Source organism: Ochotona princeps, chromosome 27, assembly GCF_030435755.1.
Source record: "Ochotona princeps isolate mOchPri1 chromosome 27, mOchPri1.hap1, whole genome shotgun sequence".
In the NCBI taxonomy this organism is placed as follows: domain Eukaryota; kingdom Metazoa; phylum Chordata; class Mammalia; order Lagomorpha; family Ochotonidae; genus Ochotona; species Ochotona princeps.
This window is the reverse complement of record NC_080858.1, coordinates 26,465,863-26,490,048: the sequence shown is the minus strand read 5'-3', so window position 1 is coordinate 26,490,048 and position 24,186 is coordinate 26,465,863. Positions and strand designations below refer to the sequence as shown.

At 46.1% G+C, this 24,186-nt stretch overlaps 1 protein-coding gene across 3 annotated transcripts in view; it reads right to left on the bottom strand.

Annotated features, from left to right (window-relative positions):
• TMEM117 (transmembrane protein 117) overlaps positions 1–24,186 on the bottom strand; it is a 269,877-nt gene that overhangs the window by 93,559 nt on the left and 152,132 nt on the right. For all 3 annotated transcript variants that reach the window (XM_058656042.1, XM_058656044.1, XM_058656043.1), the window contains exon 5: positions 2,703–2,800. In XM_058656042.1, coding sequence (XP_058512025.1) covers positions 2,703–2,800 — 98 coding nt within the window. The remainder of the gene's footprint in view (positions 1–2,702; positions 2,801–24,186) is intronic.

Here is a 24,186-nt window from a genome sequence, read left to right as displayed (position 1 = left end):
AATACTGCCTTTTGTCTCATCTAAAACCTGGTTGATAATGTCTGTATTTTATCTCCTTGGGCTACAAAGAAAAGCAAATGCCCTTTATGCTTGCTAAATCTCTTTTATCTGAAAAGCCTGAATAGAAAAGAATATTTATTTATTACCCACGTAATTTTCATGCTCAACTTTTTACATCCAATTTTTCTCTTCTTCTTTTTTAAAAAGATTTATTTATTTTTATTGGAAAGGCAGATGTACAGAGAGGAGGAGAGACAGAGAGGAAGGTCTTCCATCCGATGCTTCACTCCCCAAGCGACTGCAACAGTCGGAGCTGCGCTGATTTAAAGCCAGGAGTCCAGAGCCTCTTCTGGGTCTCCCACATGGGTGCAGGATCCCAAGGCTTTGGGCCATCCTTGACTGCTTTCCCAGGCCACAAACAGGGAGCTGGATGGGAAGTAGAACTGCTGGGATTAGAACCAGCGCCCATATGGGATCCTACTGTGTGCAAGGTGAGGACTTCAGCCTCTAGGCTACTCTGCTGGGTCCAGAATTTCTCCTTTTAAAATCACGAATATTGTGCCAAGATAATCAAACAGTACAGGAATGAATAAACTGAAAAAAGTATTTTAAACTGGCATTTGAGCTTTTCAGTTAAATTCTTAATTCTATTTTTAAATAATAAAATGAAAATCTCTCAGTTACTTCAGTCTTAATTTTACTGAAAACATAATTATAAGAATACATATAGATTTTATTTGTTCCTCCTTTAAAGCTATAATCAATCAGTGAAACATTAAATTACTATTTCCACTTTTCCACATTCTTTAGGGGTAAGTGCTATGGCAAGGCAGTAAAGGCATTGCTTGACACATCCACACCCCACCTTGCAGCAGCTGGTCTGACTCCAGTTACCCTGCTTCCCACCTGACTCCCTGGTGAAGCACGTCCCGGGAGGCAGGTGACGGCCCAAGCAAGTGGGTCTCTGCCAGCTGGTGCTCCTGGCTCCTGTGTGCAGCCCAGCCCAGCTCTGGATACTGCAGGCATTCAGACAACAGGTCAGCAGATGGAAGAACTCTCTCTATTCCTCTTGCTCTTAAAATTTTTTAAACATAATATAAAGATAAAATCGTGGTTCTGCACTTAAAAACGTATGCTGTAGATTACTCACAGCGACCATGCTATAACAAATGCCCAAAATAGACCGATTGCATAAGACAGAACAGCAATGCTTAGAGCTGGGAGCTTCATTCATTCCAGAACAACCTGCTGAGATGGTTCAGGGAAGACCAGGTGGCTTCCTCTCTCGTGGGAGAGCAGCTGTGATGCAGAGCGGCTGAGACCACACCTGCAGGGTGTGACCCTACACGTGATTACAGGGAATGCTAAGCACCAGGTGACCAGAAACCAGGGCTACTACAACGACAGTCGGCGGGTGCCACCTTGAGAAACAGTCTGCAAATGCCTTCTCTCTCAGTCTGTCTCCTTTCACACTGTGGTTCTTAGAAACCATCAGAAGGTCTCTGTAGAATGCAGAGATTCCCCACATTCCCATTCAACACCATTCGTGCTAGAAATAATCATTGAAAATGTGCACACGGATGGAGCCTGGTCTCATGGTGAGCAATTGGAACCCCGGGGCCTGAGACAGTGCCTGCAGCAGTGGCCTGTGCAGGAAGCATACAGAATAGAACTGCAATTAGAGCAATTCCAGAGCAGCCACCTTAGCAAGGGTCCTGGAGCAAAGCCAACCCAAATATATGTCTGCCACAGTCACTGTGTTGTGTGTTACTCATTTGAACTACAAGGGACCTCACAGACAGCACAAAACATGGAAGTGAAACAACACCATAAAAACACATTGTCACACTTGACCCCTAGAAAAAAGTGCGAATTAACACCTACAGTTTTCACATTATTCAGAAATCCACTTTGGCTCACCTGCTAAAAACTGAGTTCAGAAGTCATGTATTATCTAGCAGCGTTTAATGACTGTTAAAGCACGTGAGATAACCCAGAGGGCATATATTTCCCTCCAAGTGCTTAGTTTCCCATAAAAAACAACCCAGAATTAAAACGAGGGGTAAGCAGATTTCCCTCCTGTGCTGCAGAGGGGCCTGAATTCAGCTTTCACCAATGCGACATGTCTGGGTGCGGGCATGTCAGTTTCCCAGAGTAGGCCCTGTGCCTATGGAGGGTACATGCAAGTGTCCTGCTTGCTGTCTGCTGCCTAAACTTGTACACACGCACAGAAAGTAGGGCCACTGTGAGGGCTGGCCCCTGGAGACCTGGGCAGGAGTCTTTAACGCATCTGAGCAAAGCAGCAGCCCTGGGAGCCAAGGGGAATTGGGGAGGAGGCTCCTCCGGCTGCACCTTCAGCTCAAAATCACACCCTGTTGAGCAGAGTGGGCAGGCTAGAGCTGGGACGAGACATCTTTCCTCCGTCACACTTCACCGATGAAAACTGCCACTTGTTTTGTTGAGCCAAAGCCCCACTTACCTCTGGTCAAACTCAGTGCTTCGCTCTGTCAGCAAGGCAGCTCTCCTGTAAGCATGACCCACAGCGAAGCGTAAGAAAAGAAGCAGGCACCCCAGCATTAGGAGAGGGGCCCGCAGGTGTGCAGCGTCCCCGGTACAGCCTCTCTGAGTAGCAATCTACCTACCCAAGGAGTCCTTGTGTGAAGGTGACAGGGCAGAAATAAACAAATAAAACCACGTCCTACCAGAACAGAATAATCCTAACGTTTCCTTTCTTCCAGAAAGCTCTTGCGGATTTTCCCCAGTCGGGGTAGGGCTTGTCCTGCAGCATCATATCCGTGACCTGAAGCCAGGAAAAGGGTTTACTCAGCGCTTGATGCAGACACAGGCTGCTGGGAACTGAACGTGTACGCACTTTCACATTACGGTCTATCAAGAGATAAGAATCAGAAGAAATACACTCAATCATAAATGTCACCCTTGTATTTGACTTGGACTATTGAATAAGCCTATCCAAGGACACTCAGCATGTCAGATATTCACAGGTTTTTCAAACATGACTTAAGGTCATCTTTAATTAGGACTTTTGAGAATTAGCATTTCTGTAGAAATAAGATACATATAACAAATAAAATACCATCATTCTTTACAAGTGTGCCTAAACCAGAGACTCTAAAGTCCAAATAACTGTTGCTGGGTCTAGATTGTTTTCATTTCCTTCAACAACGATAGCTCTAGTTCCAACCCTGGGCTGCCCGGTGTGGTCACTCAGCTCCATCCCCGGGTCAGGCACCTGTGCCCCCACCCTCTAGGCTGTGAGATCCGTGAGGCTTAGAGGTTGATTTTTTTTCTTGCTAATGTCTTCAGATACTGGACCAAAATATTTGTAGAAAGAAGAAATGATAAAACAAGCTAGGATGTAAACACTTGGTTTTCATGACCCATTAACAAAGTTAATTGCTCATTAGCTGCGTGACATAATAATGTTTTGGGCAAATGTCCAATTATCATAAATAGGCAACCTATTATCAAAGCATTAAAAAAGTCTCACAGGGATTTCTCCATCTGAAAAAAAAAAGAAAGAAAACCCAAACCGCGCTTGAGTATGCACATGAACACACAGTTTTCCTTTTGTCCAGAAAACTTACCGTTCCTTCAAAACAAGACAAACATTATTTCAGTAATTATGATTTTCATCAAAATTGCTCAAATTAAAAGGAAAGAAACATCCATACTCAAGGAAACTGACATAGAAGGAAGCAGCCTGCAGTGCCTTCGTAGGATTCCCACCATCCACATAAGTACCCTTTCTTTTTCTCTTGTTCTTAACACCTCAGCATTACATGTAACAGTAACAATGGACCTTGGAACAGGTGCAACTGCATCCTTTATGACGAAGGACTGTGACTCGATGGAGGTGGAGAGGTCCCTCTGTGACAGGCCCTGCAGTGGGCCTGGCAGCAATGCCACATCCAGGAAACGTCTCTTTGAACTTTCTCAAGGCTGACCACACTTCCTGATCCTGCCATGAGGCATCACAACAGCAGAAGGAACTGGTTTCCAGGAAAGACTGGTTTCCAGTTCTCTGCACTCCACCTCAGCATCATGTCCAGGACAGCGTCCCCAAGAGTGCCCTGGCTGGTGAGAAGCAACATGGAGAACTGCAGACCGCTACCATCTACGACTCACGCACTGCTCCATGGAGTTCTACCATCTACGACTCATGCCCTCCATGGAGTTCTACCATGTATTCTACCATCTAGGACTCAAGGCCCACACTGTTCGACTTGTGATGGCTTCACTGTTGATGCCAGATTTCAGAATCAGAACTGCCTTTAATATACACTCTGAATTCACTTTGGTAAATGCTCGATAAACATGAAAGTACCTAATCATAAAATATTGAGGAGGAAAAATGCTTGTTTCATTATTTGAAAGGGAGCTAGTTCACTGGTGGTTTTCTGAGCAATTTGCTTTCTTTCTGAAGCTCTAAAATTACCAGGTTTTGTTTTCTTAGACTAATACTCATGGATTGCATTTCCACCAAAAATGATTCATGATAATTATCAAAATGAGCAAGGTGAAGAAGACAGAATAAAAATCAACCACGAATCAAGTGAATTATATTGTTACTAAAAGCGATACAGGCAAGAGTAGAGAAAATATTAAAGTATCGACTCACTTATTTGAAAGGCAGAGTTACGCAGAGAAAGACTTACAGAGAGAGAGAGCACTTCCACGCTCCTGGTTCATTCCCTGAATAGCCACACTGGCTGCGGCTGGGCCAGAAACCATGAGTTGCTGAGTCTGTCCAGTGGGTGCAGGGACAATGGCTTGGGCCATCTTCTACCACGTTCCCAGGCCATTAGCAGAGAACGGAATTGGAAGTAGAGCACCCAGGACTCAAACCAGTGCCCATCAGGGATTCTAGCAGTACAGACAGTGCTTCAGGCACTGGGTCACAGCACCAGGCCCGACAGTGGGGAAATTCAAGCTTCACTGACTCTCCAGCATTGGGATGTTTCATAGCATGACTTCCCTTAAGGAAAGAACTGCTGTTTTTCCACCTACAAGAATCTCAGCTGCCACCCCTTCACAATTCTTGTTATTCTTGTGTCCAATATTATAAAAAAAAAACCCTCAAGGTTAAGTAAATAAATATTTATATAAACATTTTATGTTTCACCAGATTTTTAAAAGACTTAATTAACTCTCTTCAGCATTATTTATCTTGTCCCAGGAACAGTCCGCACAGCAGTTACTGTTTTCAAGGAACAGAATGATTACTGGGCGGGTTTTATTCAATTTTCAATGTTTTCTCCAGGGCACTTTCTGGGAAACACTCATTCTATTTTCTAAAAAGAGGCAGTCTGCTGTTCTATGGCCAATTATTACAGCAGCATGTGTTGTAAAAACGACATTCAAGGATGAAACATTTTTCTGAGGGAAATTGCAAGATGAGGCAAAAAGCCTTTTTGATGCCAGGCAACTGATCCTTTCACCCTTGCTGCAAGTCTTTATTTTAAGTCATGTCACCAGATCAATGTCAGGCACTTGCAGCTAAATTGGCAGATGCAGGCACAGTCATTAAAGGGATGCATTCAATAACGAAAAATCCAATTACCTTCTGCATTAGAGAAACCAAGTTCATTTCTGGTGTTGGTCAAGGACAGTCTGTGGGAAAGATGAGGGCAAAGAAATGGAGGTGAGGAAGACGCAGACAGGCAGTGTGTGTGTGTGTGTGTGTGTAACACATGTGTACGTGAGCACACACACACAGTACAAGGAGTGGCAGAGCCGCACCCACAGGAAGATGTGAGAGCTTGGAGTCACAGGCCTTGCTTTCCAAGCTGGGTGAAGTGTGTTGGATACTCTGTAATGCTTGCTACCCTAGCCTGCAGCCTCGCTGTGGCACTACCTGTGCTGTGCCTTGTCAAGCAGTCCTTTTCAATACAACATAAGCTATTTGGAGGCCTGGGCATTGTGCAGTCTGAGCAAGAGCACGAATTACCAGGTCCAAAAGTGAGTAAGGCATTGTAACAGCAATTTCTCTCTACGGGAATCTAAGCGAAATCCTTGTTCCTCTGTGAGTTGAGCCTGTGTAATGATGTGGCAATGACAGAGTGGCAACAGCGGTGAGAGCACCACAGATTTAAGATGTACTTTTATTATTACTTGTGACAGCAACTTTACAAAGTCACTCGGTGGTGTCCATCATTTGCCAGTGGAGCAGCCCAAGTCAAAGAGGCTTAATTACAGAGCACAGCCACACCTAACAACTGCGCTGCGCACCTGCTCTGAGCCAGCCAGCACAAGGTCTAGTTCTAGCCTGGCCTCATACTTATTTCCGATTTAGGGCAAGGCAACTAGCCCATTGTATCTCAGCTTTCCTCTCTTCAACTATGAGCATGCAATACATTCCAGCAGTGGTTACAGTGCCTGCCAACACCTGGGACTGGCAGCCAATAATGTGTGGGATTGTGAGTCACAGGGCTTGGAAATCAGTCTTACCTCTTTTGTAAAGAAGGACTCACATAAGCTACACTAACAGAATACGGGAATGATGTAACACAATGCTAAAGTACCATGTGGTCTCAAACTTGCTAGCAATGGAACGGAAAAATCACTGGATTTACAACAACCTTACGAGGCATCACCGAGCATTTATGTGACATAACCTACCCCATTTGCATCTTGAATCACTCTTTAATTTTGTCAGTCTTATCTTCTTAGCCTGAACACAAGTTACTCATTCGCAGATAGCATATGCTACATACTGCTTCTACAGTATAATTTCATGCAATTTTTTAAAAAAATTTTTTTAAAGATTCATTTATTTTTATTACAAAGTCAGATATACAGAGATGAGAGACAGAGAGGAAGATCTTCCGTCTGATGATTCACTCCCCAAGTGAGCCGCAACGGCCGGTGCTGTGCCAATCCGAAGCCGGGAACCTAGAACCTCTTCCGGTCTCCCACACGGGTGCAGGGTCCCAAGGCTTTGGGCTGTCCTCGACTGCTTTCCCAGGCCACGAGCAGGGAGCTGGATGGGAAGTGGAGCTGCTAGGATTAGAACCAGCGCCCATATGGGATCCCGGGGCGTTCAAGGCGAGGACTTTTAGCCGCTAGGCCACGCCACCAGGCCTAAAAATTTACTTTTAAATATTTTTATTTGAAAGGAAGATTTACACAGAGAGAGGGAGAGACAGAGAGATCTTCCATCCGCTGGGTGACTCCCCAAATAGCTGCAACAGCAATATGCTGGGCAGCCTGGAGCCTCCTCCAGGTCTTCTACATGGGCACAGGGGTCCAAGGACTTGGGTCATCTCCTACTGCTTTCCTTGGCATGTTAGCAGAGAGCTGTACTAAAAGCAGAGCATAAAGGGTTGCCTTCTATCAGAGAGGACATATGGTGTTTGTCCTTCTGGGACTGACTTGTTTCACTGAGCAAAATGGTCTCTAGTTGGGATCATTTGGTTGCAAATGATAGAATTTTATTCTTTTTAATGACTGACCAGTATTCCCACATGGTCCAGCCATTCCATTCCTGGAAGCACATCCAAAGGAAAGAAGATAGGCAGGTCAACGAGCCACCTGTACTCCCACAACCACAGCAGCTCAGTTCATATCAGCAATCAACCCAGATGTCTGCCCATCAGCATTGACTAAAGAAAATGTGGTATCTCTGCATCACAGAATATTATCACACCATTAAAAATGAAATTTTGACATTTTCTACAAAATGGATGCAACTGGATGGCATTATATTAAGTGAAATAAGTCAAACTCAAAAAGAAAATATCACACTTTCCTCTTTCCTGTGGTATTTAAAATACAGAGAAGAAATAAATATTGTGTGGATATCAGATTATTTGGTATACAGTTCCAAATACCACTATATAAATGACATTTAAAAAATCACATTAAAAAAAAGAGCTGGAGTGGGCTTATTGAGGACTCGGGGGATACTGGTAATGCTTTGTTCTTAATTTGGGTGTGGCATGACTATGATCAAATGAGAAGGTTTACTCCTCGTATACTCAGGGGATCTCTTGGCATGCACACTGTATACTGATATTTAAATAAAAAACAAACCTCCCTGCTTTAAAACAGAGATTCTGCACTATCACAGCCATGACAAGCCTTTTTGAAATTTTGAGGCTATCCCCCACAAAAAACCATGATGACTAAATATGTCAGATGCTCATTTTCATTTTTAAAAAGAGTATCTAGAAAACCTTCATTCAACTATGAGTTTTTAATTAACAATCTTCTCATTAATGTCTTCTTCAAATACAATTTTTTTCAAACTATTATAATGAAACGTAATAAGTGATTTCACAGGCATTTGAATGAAAGGCACTTCCAGCGTTTTTGAGCGGTGGTTTGGAGAAGACTCTTCCTGTCAGCATCTGTGCTGATGTGACATTCTGTAAGACAATCCCACTCCCACTGATGACGCAAATGACGCACAGAAAGTGGAGGGCTGAGTGACCGGCTCAGTGCTCTGTCATAGCATTTAGTTGGTAGGGTTTTCAACCCCTCTCTTGTGAGTAATTCTGTCTCCTATCTCATGAAAACTACAGAAATATATGCCAGCAGCAACTGTTCATTTCCCTGGATTTCTATAATTACAGGTTCCAGTATACTGCACTCATGGCTCACGACCAGTGTTTCCCCCACCCCCACACCTTTTTTTTTTAAACTCCCTTCCTAGCTAAGTTAATTGAAACAATAATAAATTACTGCTCCCATGGTGACATACTCATTTCCTGACATTACTGTCACTTTTCATTTAGATTTGACTAAGACTGTGGTCACTAGCAGTGCACTTGAGGCACTCAGGAAGCAGAGAGAGGCCAGAAACTGAGGCTCTCTACAGATAAAGAGCCTTTACACTGGCATGTGCCTGGAAAGTCCCAATCGTGACTCAGCCGTTGGGAACAGAGTGGGATGCTGCAGGATCACCTTTAATCTGCAAAAACAGACTTGACGTTTCAGGAGTAGAGGAGACTTCTGTGAACAACCTGGGCACTAAGCAGAGCTGGGAGTTTTCTGTCTTTCATCACCAACAGGACTTCAGACCATGGATGACACCCCCCCTCCGGATGCACCCTTCATACCCCACAAAAAACAGCCAGTCTTCTTCCAGGCCATGCTGAGCCCCCCATCCCCACCCCAGGGAGTTACAAAGGGCTCACTACTGAGGAACAGATCTTCTGCTGCTGTCTTGGTGTAAGTGGATATTGTGAGCCTCAACAATCAAACTCATACATGGTGAATCCAATTTGCACAGAATGGTCACAATACCAACAGGACAAGCAGAGAATTTCTGGTGATTTCTTTCTCCTATTCTTGTGAAATCTTGACATATTCTGCTGTGATCCTATTCTCATTACTAAACAGCAGAGCAGCAGGTCACACGAGACATGTTCCTAGGAGAACAGGTGAGGGAAAAGTCAACGGACTCCTGAAACCCTAGCACCACGCCTCAAAGGCTGATGTTATATAAAGACCAAAGTGGATGTTATATAAATGCTTCATACAAAATACTCAGAACACAGAAGATCCTGATTCCGGCTGACCGAAGCTGAATGTAAAGGAAAATGGCAGGAAATGAAAAGATCTGAAGTTGCAAACGTGCTCCCCACCAGAAGGGCCATCCAGGGTCACAGAGCTTCCACAGCCTCCTACGCAAGCTACGGTCACACCTAGCAGGCTGTAGGCTGCCACGAAAAAATCGGACTAAACGGTTGACCTAAAAAACACGGGAGAATCAAAGCAGTGTGGGAATAGAACAGACCAGTGGGGAGCAAATCCTCACAGCAGGAGCTTACTCAAAGCTCCTTCAGCATCCACCCTGGAAAGTAGCTCCAGCACTGTTGGTACGAATGATAATGGAGGTTGATGGTACAGTCCCAGCAGCAGCAGCAGTAGGCACAGCACTTAACACAGTTCTCCCAACCCTGATCCTTTGCCTACCTGGGGAGAACAGACACAAGGACTCAACTCCTGGAAAAAACAAAGAAATGAAATGGGATTTTCAGTTAAGAGAGATACTATCGCTGACACATGCACTTACTCACATAATTCCTGTGTAAGGAATATCTGCCTCACTGTTAATCCAGCCACTGATGAGCCAAACAACATCACATGGGAATCATAGTACACACTTTAATAAACTCACTTGCAACCCTGGGATGGCAGGGTGTCACTTCATGGTGAATGGTGGTCTCCAGAGTGGGTCAGGGCATAAAGTGTGCACTTGATCGGGGGAGATCCTGGGTGGCTGGCACCTTTGCACCTATGGTAGCACAATATGACTCTCATGCATGCACTCAGTCCCTCTGCTTGAAAGCAAAAGTCCACGTGGGATTTCCTTGACACCAGGACAACACTGTGTTGTGCACAACAACGCATGGAGATACTTGGCTTTCCTTTTCCCGTCCTTTGATCCCTACCACGCCAACCCCACAACATAGGCACATACAGCGATCAGCCTTAGCCAACAGCACTCACAGCTGAACTAAGGTCTAACCGGATAGGACTACGCACACTCACTGAGTTGTTTGCACAGTGAAGGGAATGGGAACCAGGGATGAGCGTTTCTTATATCACCTAGTGATGCCTTAAATGAACTGCTACAAGATGTATCTGAAAAATCACTAGCCAACACCTACTGGTGAACATTAACCCTGGAATGCATTCTGCAGCTTTAGTGAAGCACAACTAGGCTTCCATAATCATGAATATTAATGCACGTGCTTATTATCTCCAATGATAGCCTGCACTGCTTCTGTGATGCACTGCACCTTATTGCTGGATCCCTACTGATTTACAATGAGGCATGAGCTATTTTATTATTGAGTAAGGAAATTGGGCATGCCTTAGAATACAGAAGCAGGACACCAGCATCACCTGAATACAGAAACACACATAATCAAGAAGCATCTTTCCAGGAAAGTTCTGCAGAGTTTCCAACAGTGTGTTAACCAATACAGAATAAATATGATGTGCCCAGATACAATTTGCTTTCCACCACACTGAATTACAATTTAGAACAAATGGGAGAAATGAGAATGCTCACTGGTTCTGTTGAATAAGAAGACAGCAGAAAAAAACATTTACATTTGCTTTGTACACATGTTCCATGTGAGCGGCTGAAGAATCCAACAACAGTAGCTCAACACTACACGGCGAACATTTGTTTTGGGGTTTTGCCTGAAACAGTGGGTGGCTTTCAGTGTGATATCTTCTCTACACCAGTCATTACTTAGAAAATCAATCCTACAAAAAATACACATCATGATGACTTTGCAGCTCTGTATGTGAATATGGGTCTCAGAGAAGGAAAAAGAAAGCACAGCTGAGAAATAAGACCCTAAGAACCATGGTCCAACTAAATGCTCTCAGACCACAGAAACACAGCGTCATCCTGGCTTTCCAGTTTCTAAATGGCATCTCATGTGTCCTGGCCTGAATAACAGCAAAAAGAGATGGCTCAGTCACAGGCCTAGCACACCAGGCACCCTGCCTAAAAAGGTACCAGCAGCAGCTGGTTCAATCTCATCAATCCAGAGTTCATTCTGCAGGCCAGTCAGGGGACAAGGAGTTGGAATGGCTGTGTTTTCCTGAGATTTTCAAGCCGCAATGCAGATGAGACTGACCACTCAGTCATCTGGTCCAGCCATGAGCCCACCCAGCTTTGCAGGTTTAAGGAAGTGTGGTTCCATGTGCTGCTGCTGCCTGAGACCAACTGAATGGGCGCAGTGCTGATGGGACAGACATACGAAACAGCAAAGGCGTCCTAGGCATCAGCATACAGACAAATACTGCAAATGCCAATAAAAACGAAATATTGGTTTCTGGGGAAAACCGCACCTAGAAAATCAGTTTAATCAGACCAGATTTTTCATTTATTTGGCATAGCTACACCTTCACAATGTCTTGATTACAATTACTAGAAGTCATGTTTGTGGGTGCTTTGGTGGGAAATAAGATGAAAAGACAAAATTGTCTTGGGTACACAAATTTTGGCACTTACAGTCATAAATGGGAGTGTCTGTATATACGGTATAGAGAACAAAGATGCACAGCCAGCTCCCACCACCTATCCGGAAAAAAAACGCAACAAAACCAAAGGCCTTTCAGCCTTCTGTGAACTTTTCCAGCCCACGGCAGGGAAACACTAGAGCAGATTTTGTGTTCGCTATCGTCATTTGCTCAACTGGGCAGTGACCATAAAAAATGTTTCTGCACTTTCCATGCGAACAAACAGCAGTGTGAGGACAGGGGGACTTCCCACACCAAACACTTACTGCTGAGGTTTGCCACCATGAAAGCAGATCATTCCAACTTTGATTTCTGCTGCATCTCGATTGGCAATTTTTCAATTTTCATACCATTCATTTCAACTACTTTTGTTTCAATCTTTGTTGATCTTTGAAACTGTATTTTTCAATTTTATTAACTTTTAAAAATTTAGAGGCATTTTAACCCTCTGTAGTTTATGTTTATACTAATTTCTGCTCATATCTTTATTTTCTTTCTACTGTTTTTTTTGACTGATTGTCCCTTTCGCTAATTTTTTTCACCAAGTTCTTAATATTGAAAGCTTACCTCATTAATTTTCATGGTTGCTTCTGGCCACAGTGTTATGATACTGGAATTACATTCTGTCAATTTATTCCTTGTAAGTTTTTTAAGTGTGTTGTAGTGTGCATATAACTTTCAAATTGTTTTGCCCTCCTTTTGAGCATATCTTACAAAGTGCTGTTTCCTCCTAAAAGGTTATTTTGCTCAACATCAATGTAACTATACCAATTTTGCTTCAGAAAGTTCCTGGGACATAATTTCCAATCTTTGACTATCAGAATATCCACTTTATTATGTTTTTGGCCTGCCTCTGAAAATGGAAGGTGCTTGGCAGGATCCCAAGACTGACACCTGTGGGTGCAAGCTCCCGCCAGGAGGAGCTGTCACTTGCGCAACAATGCCATCCATGTGACCAGGTGGCTTATCCTGTCATTGGCATGATTTACCATTTACATACTATCATTTACACGATAGGTTGGCTCTAATGAATTGAGAGTCCTTTGAAAACGGTCAGAGATGCCTGAAGTTTGACAGGGATTCACTGCCAGGGATGTTCCCCGTGTCTGACAAGTGGGGACCCTGTGTAAGAACAGTGACCAGTGCCGACAGTGAGGAAACACACACCTCGGCCTCAGGGGGCAAACTGAATTCTGCAGAGCAGCCAGTGAGCTGGGAGGCAGCTCTGTCCCAGCTCAATCTCCTTATCCTTTAATTACATCTTTGCAAGACCCAGAGCTGAGAACTCAGAGAGGCCAAGCAGACACCAGCACAAGAGACCAGTGAACTGACTATTGGGTCTTAGTTTGCACAACTTGTTACACAGCCACAAAAAAACCTCAGCATGGAGGTGGAAAAAGAAGCTATCTTGAGAATGCTAGTCCTGTAGCAGAAAATTCGCATTAAATGTGCTTACTAATCACTGATTTCTACCGTTCACTGTAGACCTTCTATTGTTAATATATTTTTCTTCCAATTTCATCATCTTTCAAATCACCTGAACTTGTGTTAATTTTTTATTTCTGTTTTGCTTCTCTGTTTAGTGGATATGGAATTACTCGTATTCAGTAGGAAATTTTCCTAGAAGTTTTACTCTGCCTGCATAAATGAGCAAAATCTACTTCAGTGACAAAAACCTCTGGTTAATCAGTGTCTTCACTCTGCTGCGCCCTAACCAAAGCACCAACAACGACTGGGCTCCATGAGTTCCTTCCCAACTGACATGTATTTCTATTTTTAAGAAATAAGTCATTATGGTAGCTAGTTAGTGTAGTCAGGGCCTGTGGCTTGCATCCTACATTGCTTTTTTTCAGGTTATGTTTTCTTTATTCTTAACTGCAACTTGTCTTGAAAAATTTCTTCAGTGAGGGTCTACTAGGAACAAGAGACTCTTCAATTTTTCTGGAAATTTCCTGGCTCTTGCTTTTATAAGAGAATTTTTTTTAGCATACAGAAGATATGAGGAGACTTGGAATCATCATTGGAAATTCTTATTATGAAAGATGATGCGTGGAGTTCGGCCTTTGGAGTTATCACTTAATATCAATCCTCCAGAGCTTTCCAGAGTACCTACAGACCGAGACCCTAGCCTCCACTGCTGCTCGTCAGAAATCCGTCCTTTGCAGGCAGCTGGTGCTTTGTTCTCTCCTGTGATGACGTGTGGTCATACACGCACATGTCCAGCACGCCACAGCTTTTCCCATTTTGAACTTCCTGTGATGACCAAGTCCAAAGATTTACATATTTTAATCAGAAAAGGAACCACTAAACCTTTTTCTTTTTAAAATACTGCTTCTATCCCATCTTCTCTATTTTCATCTTCTAGAATTTCTACCAGTGCATGCTGGAACTTCTTGCTCCATTTGCCTTATCCTCTTTTAGCTCTTTCTCATTCTCCATCCATCATTCCGCTAAATTATATTTCAGTGTATTTAGTATAATTCTCCACTTAGACAACTGAACTTTTCATTCTAATCATTTCAGTCACTTATTCCCCAAAGTTCTCTGTGGGTCACGTCCAGGTGACTCAATCTTTATTCGTATGCTTTCAATTCCTTATGTATTTGCACTTTATTTAATGTCCTCCATGATTCTATTATTTAATATCTTTTACTGCATACATTGTGTAATTTGGATCACTGCAGTCTGTGTGGGTTGATTCTGCCCAGCTGTGCTCACTGCTGTCTATTTCCCTCTGGGTTTTGTAATTTCTTACTATGCTTTCATGTTTATCAGCATTTGATTTGTGGAGATATTTTAAGGGCTGATTATTTTTGGATCTATGAAGGGACTGAGGAAAACTTCCAACCAGAGGTCACTTTAAAATAAATTCTGAGTATGGAGGTTTTTTTTCCCCAAACCCGCAGGGAGTGGAAATTCGGCCAGCAGCCCGGCTGGAGCCGAGGTTTTCTCTCTCCAGGACCCAGGCTGAGATGCCCAGCTTTCCAGGGTGCCTCTGCCCTCAGGCCGTGCCCCTGCACTCTGCTTTCCCAAGGGTGCAGCTTTCCAGGCTTCCGATCCTGCCCCTCCCAGGAGCACAGCTCCAAGTCATCAGTGGCCAGCAGGAGCCCTCCAACCGTCTGCAGTCCCAGCCCTCACCTGCCGGAGTGTGAGTCCCTCTGCAGACCTGGCTAAACAAGGCCGTGGTTTCATAATCAGCCTGACTGCTTTTCTGCACAGGCTCAGGGCATCTGTGTGGGAGGCTTTGCTTCTGGTGCCGCTTCCTGGTCGCCTGGTCACCACATTCCCAGGGACAGTACCTATTATTCTGCGCCCTTTCTCCCACACTGTCTTAAGCACAATATAGAGCGAAACGTTTGCACAAAGAGCACTGGTTTTCACTGTCGATCCTGGGAAGACATGATGAATGCCTGAAAGAACTGGGTCTAGAGAGAATAAAGACAGTCAATAATTTCTGCAGCTCTTGGTTGAATAAACCCTAGAGATTACTCCTTTGTTTCTAAGGCTGGTTACACTAGAAAGCACAGCCCCCAACTCTCTCTCTCTCTCCCACCCCAAACTAGGCCTGTCTTATTTCTGTGCGGCAGGGAAAATGCTAATCAGGTGTTCCCTTCTTGCCACTGGGGACCTCCTGTGTGTTCAGTGAAGGAATGGGTATTCTCTCCATGATTCGTGCGTGAGCTTTACAGGACAGGAATAGGCAGCAGAGACGGGTCAGGTGAGCGGTTCAAGGTGCCTGAGGGGCATGGTCAGTGTGCAGATCAAACACAGGAATACCAGGCCCCAAGGCAAACCTCTAACCTGAATATTTCGTGTCTATCTCCTTACTATTCTAAAAGTCGCACAAAGCAATGCTTTATTTTCAAACTAATAGGCTATCTTCCATTTGCAGAAAACATGTATTGCCTCAATGCAGTCAACCAACAGATTAAATACAAAACATTTACACACAGATTTGACAATTCCATCTCCCCAGCGGGTAAGCAGGCAGAGTGGTTTAGTGTGGTGGCCACACCAGAACAGCCCATCCCGTCTAAATCCTCCCTCTGGCTCACACTGCATCAGAGAAGGCTGTGCACCCAGCGAGTCCTGAGCGGCCTTCCCGCTGGGCAGGGGGCACACTGCCACCCCCAGGGAGCAGAGGCTGCAGCTACTGTAGTCCTGAGCGGCCTTCCCGCTGGGCAGGGGCACACTGCCACCCCCAGGGAGCAGAGGCTGCAGCTACTGTAGTCCTGAGAGGCCTTCCCGCTGGGCAGGGGCACACTGCCACCCCCAGGGAGCAGAGGCTGCAGCTACTGTAGTCCTGAGAGGCCTTCCCGCTGGGCAGGGGCACACTGCCACCCCCAGGGAGCAGAGGCTGCAGCTACTGTAGTCCTGAGCGGCCTTCCCGCTGGGCAGGGGCACACTGCCACCCCCAGGGAGCAGAGGCTGCAGCTACTGTAGTCCTGAGAGGCCTTCCCGCTGGGCAGGGGCACACTGCCACCCCCAGGGAGCAGAGGCTGCAGCTACTGCGGTCAGAGGCCTAAGAGTGACGCACATCTACTCTGCACCCTTCACACCTATTTTTCCATTAGAGGTTGAGTCTGTCACGAGAAGAAAAAGTCTAAAACTGAGTGTGGTGGCCATACTGGACATGAAACATTATATCGCACATTTTGAATGTCAGAAGTTAGAGACATCCTGGCCTTCCACACTGAGGTTCACGCTTACAGACTCGGATCATCCACACATAAACGCTGGCCTTCCACACTGAGGTTCACGCTTACAGACTCGGATCATCCACACATAAACGCTGGCCTTCCACACTGAGGTTCACGCTTACACTGACCTGGATCATCCACACATAAACGCCTTGCATTTCCTGACCTTCTGCATTTGTTGATGGGTGTTAAAAAAGGCTTACATGTCTCATAAAAGGATTTGTTTTTCCACTTCACAGGCTTCTGGAATGACACACGTGTGTGTTCTTTCACAGACAGGAAATAATAATATACCAGTTCAGCTCCACATAAAGCAAGGATTAATCTACTCCACGCTTGGGGAGCACGAACTCCAGCCTCCAGTGAGCCCTTTGCTGGCCATTGGTTGTCACCACACTGTCCGTTCTAACAGAGATGGGGAGCCCTGTGTCCTGCCCAAGATAGCCATGGGCCTGGGCAGGCTCCATTCAGACATCCTACGGGAAAGATTACTGCAGTACATGGACACAGAGCCTCTGGTAGCTAAGAATTGGGCAGTGGTTCTTTGCACAGGACAGAATAAAGGGCCATTGTGGCACAGTGGGTTGTCATGACCCACAACGCTGGCATTCACATGGGCACTGGTTAAGTCCTGGCTGCTCCATTTCCAACACAGCTTCTTGCAAGCATCATACGATGGTCCAAGTGTCTGGGTTCCTACATCCATGTGGGAGAACTGGATACAGCTGCTGACTCTTGGCTTCTGCCTGGTCCAGCAGTAGCTGTCTTATCCATTTGGGGAGTGAACCAGTGAATGAAAGATCTCTGTCAGTCTCTCTCTCCCTCTCGCTCTGCAACTGTGCCTCTCAATAAATAAATGAATCATTTAACAAATAAAGAAAAGAAAAAAGAAAAAAGAATGCCAATGAAAGCCATTACAATTTAAAGACTCAGAATCCTCCAGAGTCTAGAAGATGCACATACAGTTTACCAGACAGAATGAGAACAAAATACATCCATAACAAAACATCTATAACAAAGTACACGGCCTCCTCATAGCACGGTGAGGCCCGCAGAGAGCCCAGGGCAATCACTCCAGAAGTACTTTGACTCAGAACTGCAGGAAGGCATTGCTGGCTCTCTGACATCTTTCGTTGTTTGGCTTTCAAAGCCTGCGAGGTGTGTACGTTATGGTGCAGAAGCTGTCAGCAGCAAGAGTGTAAACGTAGTGATGGCACAGTACCAGTGTACTGCCCCATGCTTCTGTGGGTCTCCCCCAGTGACTGGCTCCGATTCACCTGCCACAGTGTGACTGGGTCTCCCCCTTGACATGTGGAAACCTCTATGAAATGGAACTAAGGACCACGACAAATGATTGGCCACCTGCCCTTCACTGCCAATGGAATGTGAACAACCAGAAGACTATACTGACATACAATACTATAAGAAGACTAGAAGAAGCATATTGCTTCAGGTCTGTGTGGCTTCGGGGCATGGGGAACTGCAACCAGAGCAGTGCATGCAAAATTAAGCACTCCTCAAATCTTAGTACCTTGGATACTACCCAAACTTCCTGATCCACCAAAAAAGCTAGCTGTCCATTCTACTGATGTCTATGTTCATGACTATTATTTTCCGTGACTAAGTCACACTACGTGCAGCCCATATAACCCAATCCTTGGGCCACAGACAGCCTTGCATGACACCACGGACCACTCCCAGGCAGTTCCATCAGCTTTGGACTTGGCCAGCAAACACCGCATTGAGAACTCAGGGCTGGTTGCTATGCATTTAAAAGGGGATAACTCTGGCATTTCAGCCAGCTTACCTAGCACAAAATTCCTAAGACTTTAGAAGGAATGATTGAAACTTTATAGACTTTTATATATAAAATAAATCTAAGTTTGTGAAAGTCTCCACTGTTTCCCTTACGGTAATGCAGAGAAATTGATGCTGATAGCACTTCTATAGTCTATCCATACCTGCTGAAGAATACCAACCCTTTGCTACTTTTCTTTCTCCACAGGAACCTTTTTCTTTCTCTTTTATTACAACACATCTGTAAGCATTGCAGGTTACTCCAATTTTTGCCCTGTTTTTAAAGATTTGCAAGGCAATGTTTTATTTTTTCTCCCAGGTGTAGCACATTGTCATGCTCTATCTTTTTTAAAGATTTATTTTATTTTTATTGCAAAGTCAGATATACAGAGAGGAGGAGAGACAGAGAGAAAGATCTTCTGTCTGATGATTCACTCCCCAAGTGAGCCACAACGGCCGGTGCTGTGCCAATCCGAAGCCAGGAAGGAGTCAGGAACTTTCCTCCAGGTCTCCCACACGGGTGCAGGGTCCCAAAACTTTGGGCCGTCCTCAACTGCTTTCCCAGGCCACAGGCAGGGAGCTGGATGGGAAGCAGGGCTGCTGGGATTAGAACCGGCGCCCATATGGGATCCCAGCGCATGCATGACGAGGACTAGGTCACCGGGCCGGGCCCTGTCATGCTCTTTTTAAAACAAGTTAATAGAATCCAAGCTCATGATAATGGGAGCCTAAGGCAAATGCTTTCATTTCCGAAAGTAGACCGGTGGAAATCAACAAGACATTGTTGTAGTGTCTCCAGCCTATCAAAGCCATGCTCACATGTCTGTGACAGCTAATCCTTTCACACTGACAGAAAAATACCACTTCTTGGGGGAGAAGCCGGGGGGGGGGGGGGAGAGAGAGAGAGAGACAGAGAGAGACAAAGAGAGATGAGCCCTCAATCCTCAGTTTGACTCCCTGAATGCCTTCAATAGCCATGTCACCTTCCACCTTCTATCTGCACCTGGCAATTCAACGAGCGTGACAGCGAGCCAGCAACTGGAGCCATCACCTGCTACCCCCCAGGATGCCCATTAGCAAGAAGGCGGAGAAGCAGAGGTGGGCTCCTTCCCATGCACTCTGATACTGGATGTGGCATTCCAAACAGCAACTCCACCACAAGGCCTGCCCAACATAAGTCTTAAAACCAGGAAAAACTGGCTTTGACAGATACCGATCACAGGAACAGGTGGGACATTAAACATCATCATGGCCTTGATTTTGCTTCCCATTTACAAGTACCCATCTGGATTAGACTGATAAGGTGAAATAAATATGCAAATACAAAAGTCTGGATACAATTAACAACCACATATACATTAAATAGTTTTAAGAAGCTTCCCTAGAGAGCCCATAAGTGCAAGAAACTAATCTGTGCCTCAGGCATTAAACATGGATCCTAAACGCAAAAGGACCAATTTACACATGTTCCCACGTCCGACCCCTTCCAAGCACTCCTAGGAGCAAATCTCACTGCTTCAATACAGAGCTCCTTGTCCACCCGCAAGCCAGCACACAGAGGCGCCGTCCTGGTCTCAGAGCTGTGGCACCCACAGTGCAGGGGGCGCAGCGCCCACAGTGCAGGGGGCAACAGCACCCACAGTGCAGGGGGCAACAGCGCCCACAGTGCAGGGGGCACAGCGCCCACAGTGCAGGGGGCGCAACGCCCACAGTGCAGGGGGCACAGCGCACTGTGCAGTGACGACTTCTTCATGCAGAATGTAGGGAGCTCTTCCCCTTGGCACACATACAAGGCAGTGACATGGAGCAAGTTCTGGCAATGACATAGGTGATCAACACGTGCTCCTTATAAACCCAGGCTGCTACTTCCTGTCACCTGCCCCTTTCCACAGAAGACAGGCTCGGTGGTCCACGTCTGGGGAGACAGCAGTCGGCACTGCTCACATGCGAACCTTGGCCGCTGCCTCCCCTACTGCATGCGGACGCAAACAGGCCATGCAGGGAGCTCTGCTCCCAGTGGATTTGTCATTCTTGGTTTGCCAGACCCATGTCTCTGGAGAGAACAATGTTCTGCCTCCTTCAGTGAGGCCAAAGTCTGGCCACAGGGCCTCCTGTCAGCTCCCACAGGCCACAGAGGACGTGCTGAAGCAGTAAAAGATGGCTCAAGTGCTTGGGTCGCTGTACCCATGTGGGAGACCCAGATGACGCTCTTGGCTCCTGGCTTCGGCCTGGCTTAATCCGGTGTTTGTGGTCACAAGGGGCATGAATCAGAGGATTAATGATCTCTCTGTCTCTCTTCATAACACTGATTTTCAAATAACAAATACATGATATCTTTAAAAGAGCTGCTCTGTATTGGGTGGTAGGAGTCAGAGAAGAGGAACTAGGAATGATTTGCAAGGAAGTGGGGCTCTGAAGGGCGTGTTAGGCAGAGCTGACAATGAGTAGGACTAGCTCCTGCACCCCTAACTTCAACCAGCACACTTATTGTTTGCTGTGTGTCTTTTAAAGCGGAAGTGAGCAAACTGTGAAGTAAATGACCCTCATCCACATCCAGCAGCACACGTGAGTCTGGAACGCAAGACCTGGATGATACAGAGGAACCTCACCGAAGGTTAAACACAGGCTGCCATCATCATTGCCAGGAACCACGTATAGAATGGGAGAGGGGCAAAGGTCACGTGACAGAGTTAGCTGTCAGAACATTCAATGTATGGCAACATACATACGTGATTTCCAAAAACAAATGGCATCTTGAGTAAATGAATCACACCCCTGAAGCGTGAGAGGTGATGGGTGGGTGAGGCCACAGCTGGGACAGTGAATTCCACTGCAGCGTCTGCATTTGAAGAGAAACAGTGGTAAAGGACCATAACACTGTGGCCAAGTAAACTGAGAAATAGCTTGGAAAGCTGCAGGTGGACGCCCAGCTATGGTTTGTGTCTTTAAATAGGAGAAGCTGTCATGTGGACGAGGGAGCCGTGGTATGTCTGTGACACACTGACCGCAGGGACACTGGCTTGAGGAAACACTCTCCGGTGGTCACTCACCCAGGCCAGGTGGGACTGTCCCCTGGAGGCAAGGGGCTCCTGCTTTCTGCAGGCCAGCAGGCCAGCAGGCTGCACGAATGCAGTTCACTGAGGAGTTCATCGTCAAGAACAACCCCACAACTGCTCAGAGTAACAAGACAATCCCCACACTTCTGCAAATCTGAGGAGCAGTAACCGAATAGGTGATTTGTAACTGCAAATTCTCACCAATCCATAAGCCCAGCTAACCCAGCCCTAGCTCATCGATTGTGGAGTCTGAATTCATAACAACTGTGTGGAAGCGTGGTGAATCGGGCACGGCCCGAGTGAACCCAGCTAGCCCCAGCTAATTACATTGGCAGCCATCTGCTGCACTCCGCCTGCAGAGGCACAGCCTCGGGCAAATGCGGCAAAACAAATAAGCCATAAATAAATAAATATTTCAGTTACAGTGCAGGGTTGGGTGATATGACATGTCTACGGTGAAACTGCAAGAAGTCGTCCATTCTTCACTGAGCCTTGGAGGAGCTGTGACGGTCCACAAGACAAACGGGATGCATGCCCAGCAGAGGCCATGGGTTCCAACATCTCTCCACTTAGTCTGAAACAAGTGTGCATTTTTCACTGTAAAGCACAGCTCCTCTCCTACAAAGATAGGTGCAGCATTACAACAGAATGTCCTTCTAGGAACTCTGTAACAAACAGTTCTGGATAATCCGGTCCCACCTCTATTGTAGCTTGACTTCCATGCACCTGAGAAGTGTGGCTGAAGCCCCAGGTCATGATCATGAGTGACAAGACTGGTATGGGCACTGTATGGGTCACAAAGACTAACCCTTCCCTAGCAAAGCTGACCCACTTTCTTTTTTTTTTTTTTAAGATTTATTCATTTTATTACAGCCAGATATACACAGAGGAGGAGAGACAGAGAGGAAGATCCTCCATCCGATGTTTTCACTCCCCAAGTGAGCCGCAACGGGCTGGTACGCACCAATCCGATGCCGGGAACCAGGAACCTCTTCCGGGTCTCCCACGCGGGTGCAGGGTCCCAATGCATTGGGCTGTCCTCAACTGTTTTCCCAGGCCACAAGCAGGGAGCTGGATGGGAAGTGGAGCTGCCGGGATTAGAACCGGCGCCCATATGGGATCCCAGGGATTTCAAGGTGAGGACTTTAGCCGGTAGGCCACGCCGCCGGGCCCAAAGCTGACCCACTTTCACACTGGCCCCACCTGAGGGGCAATCTGGAATGTTCTTGATTTCATCATGTGGCTCACGCAGCACAGGGTTCTTTCCACCTCAGCAGGATTTCAGGAATGACAGAGGAGTCCCAGTGCAGAGAACAGCTGATAACATCATGGGGAGATCCCCAGACTTGAATTGCCCTGCAGAACTATTTCAAAAAACAAAACAGTGCCATCGTTGTGGCCCAGTGTGCTAAGTATCCCAGTATCCCAGGGTTCTAGCCCCTGCTGCTCTGCTCCAGCCCCATCTTCCTGCTAATGCATCTGGAAAGACAGCAGAAGATGGCACAAGTATTGGGGTCCCTGCGACCCTCATGGGAGACGCAGATGCAGTTTCTGGCTCCTGACTTCAACATGGCTTAGTCCTAGTTATTGCAGCCAACAGGGAAATGAACCAGCAGACTGGAAACCTCAGCTCTCTTTAATTCATTCACTCATATGTTCATTATCTTTCTCACTCTCTGTCATTCTGACTTTGAAATGAATACTTTTTTTTCAAGGCATGGGAGAGGTACTTTCTTTTGGATGCAATAAACCAGAGTTTAAGGAAGAGTTGAAATATCTCTGAACAATTTCCTGTAGACTTGGTAAATTACTTGAACTCTACCCATCCATACCCCATTTGTACAGTCAAAATTGGTTAACTGCACAACCACCTACACAGGCGCAGTAAGTGCCAAATCTGGCACCGAGTGATGGGAATCCGAGGATGAACAAAGCAGCTCTTGCCCTGGGAGTGGGCAGCTGAACGCAGACCTCCAGTCAGCAAACACCTGACCTCCATCACCTCAAACCAGCAAGCTGCATTCTGCAGGTGCGCGCTCTCTTCCTGCTCTCCATGTCCCCCGCCGCTCTGACACAGTCTCACCAGCACAACCTCTGAAACCACTGTTGCATCTGCCCTCTGTCTCCACCATCACCATCTGCATAGCAGCTCCCTCTCCTCTGGCTGGCACTACCAACATCTCTGCATCAAGCTTCTTGTCTGGCACAAGCAAAGTCTTAAGTAGGTTCCCCTACCCTGGAAATTGAAATACTTACAACTTACAAAAAAAGACACTTAAGACTTGGTCATTCTTCCTCCCCAGGCCGACATTGCCACCACTCTCCCTCCAGCCACCACGGCATGTTCCCAGTTCATGTTCTCACTCTCCTCCAGCCACCACAGCATGCTCCCAGTTCATGTTCTCACTCTCCTCCAGCCACCACGGCATGCTCCCAGTTCATGTTCTCACTCTCCTCCAGCCACCATGGCATGCTCCCAGTTCATGTTCTCACTCTCCTCCAGCCACCACGGCATGCTCCCAGTTCATGTTCTCACTCTCCTCCAGCCACCACAGCATGCTCCCAGTCTCTGTCCTTCTCCAGGTCTTTTTCTCACTATATTTGCAAACATCCTGTGCCTCATC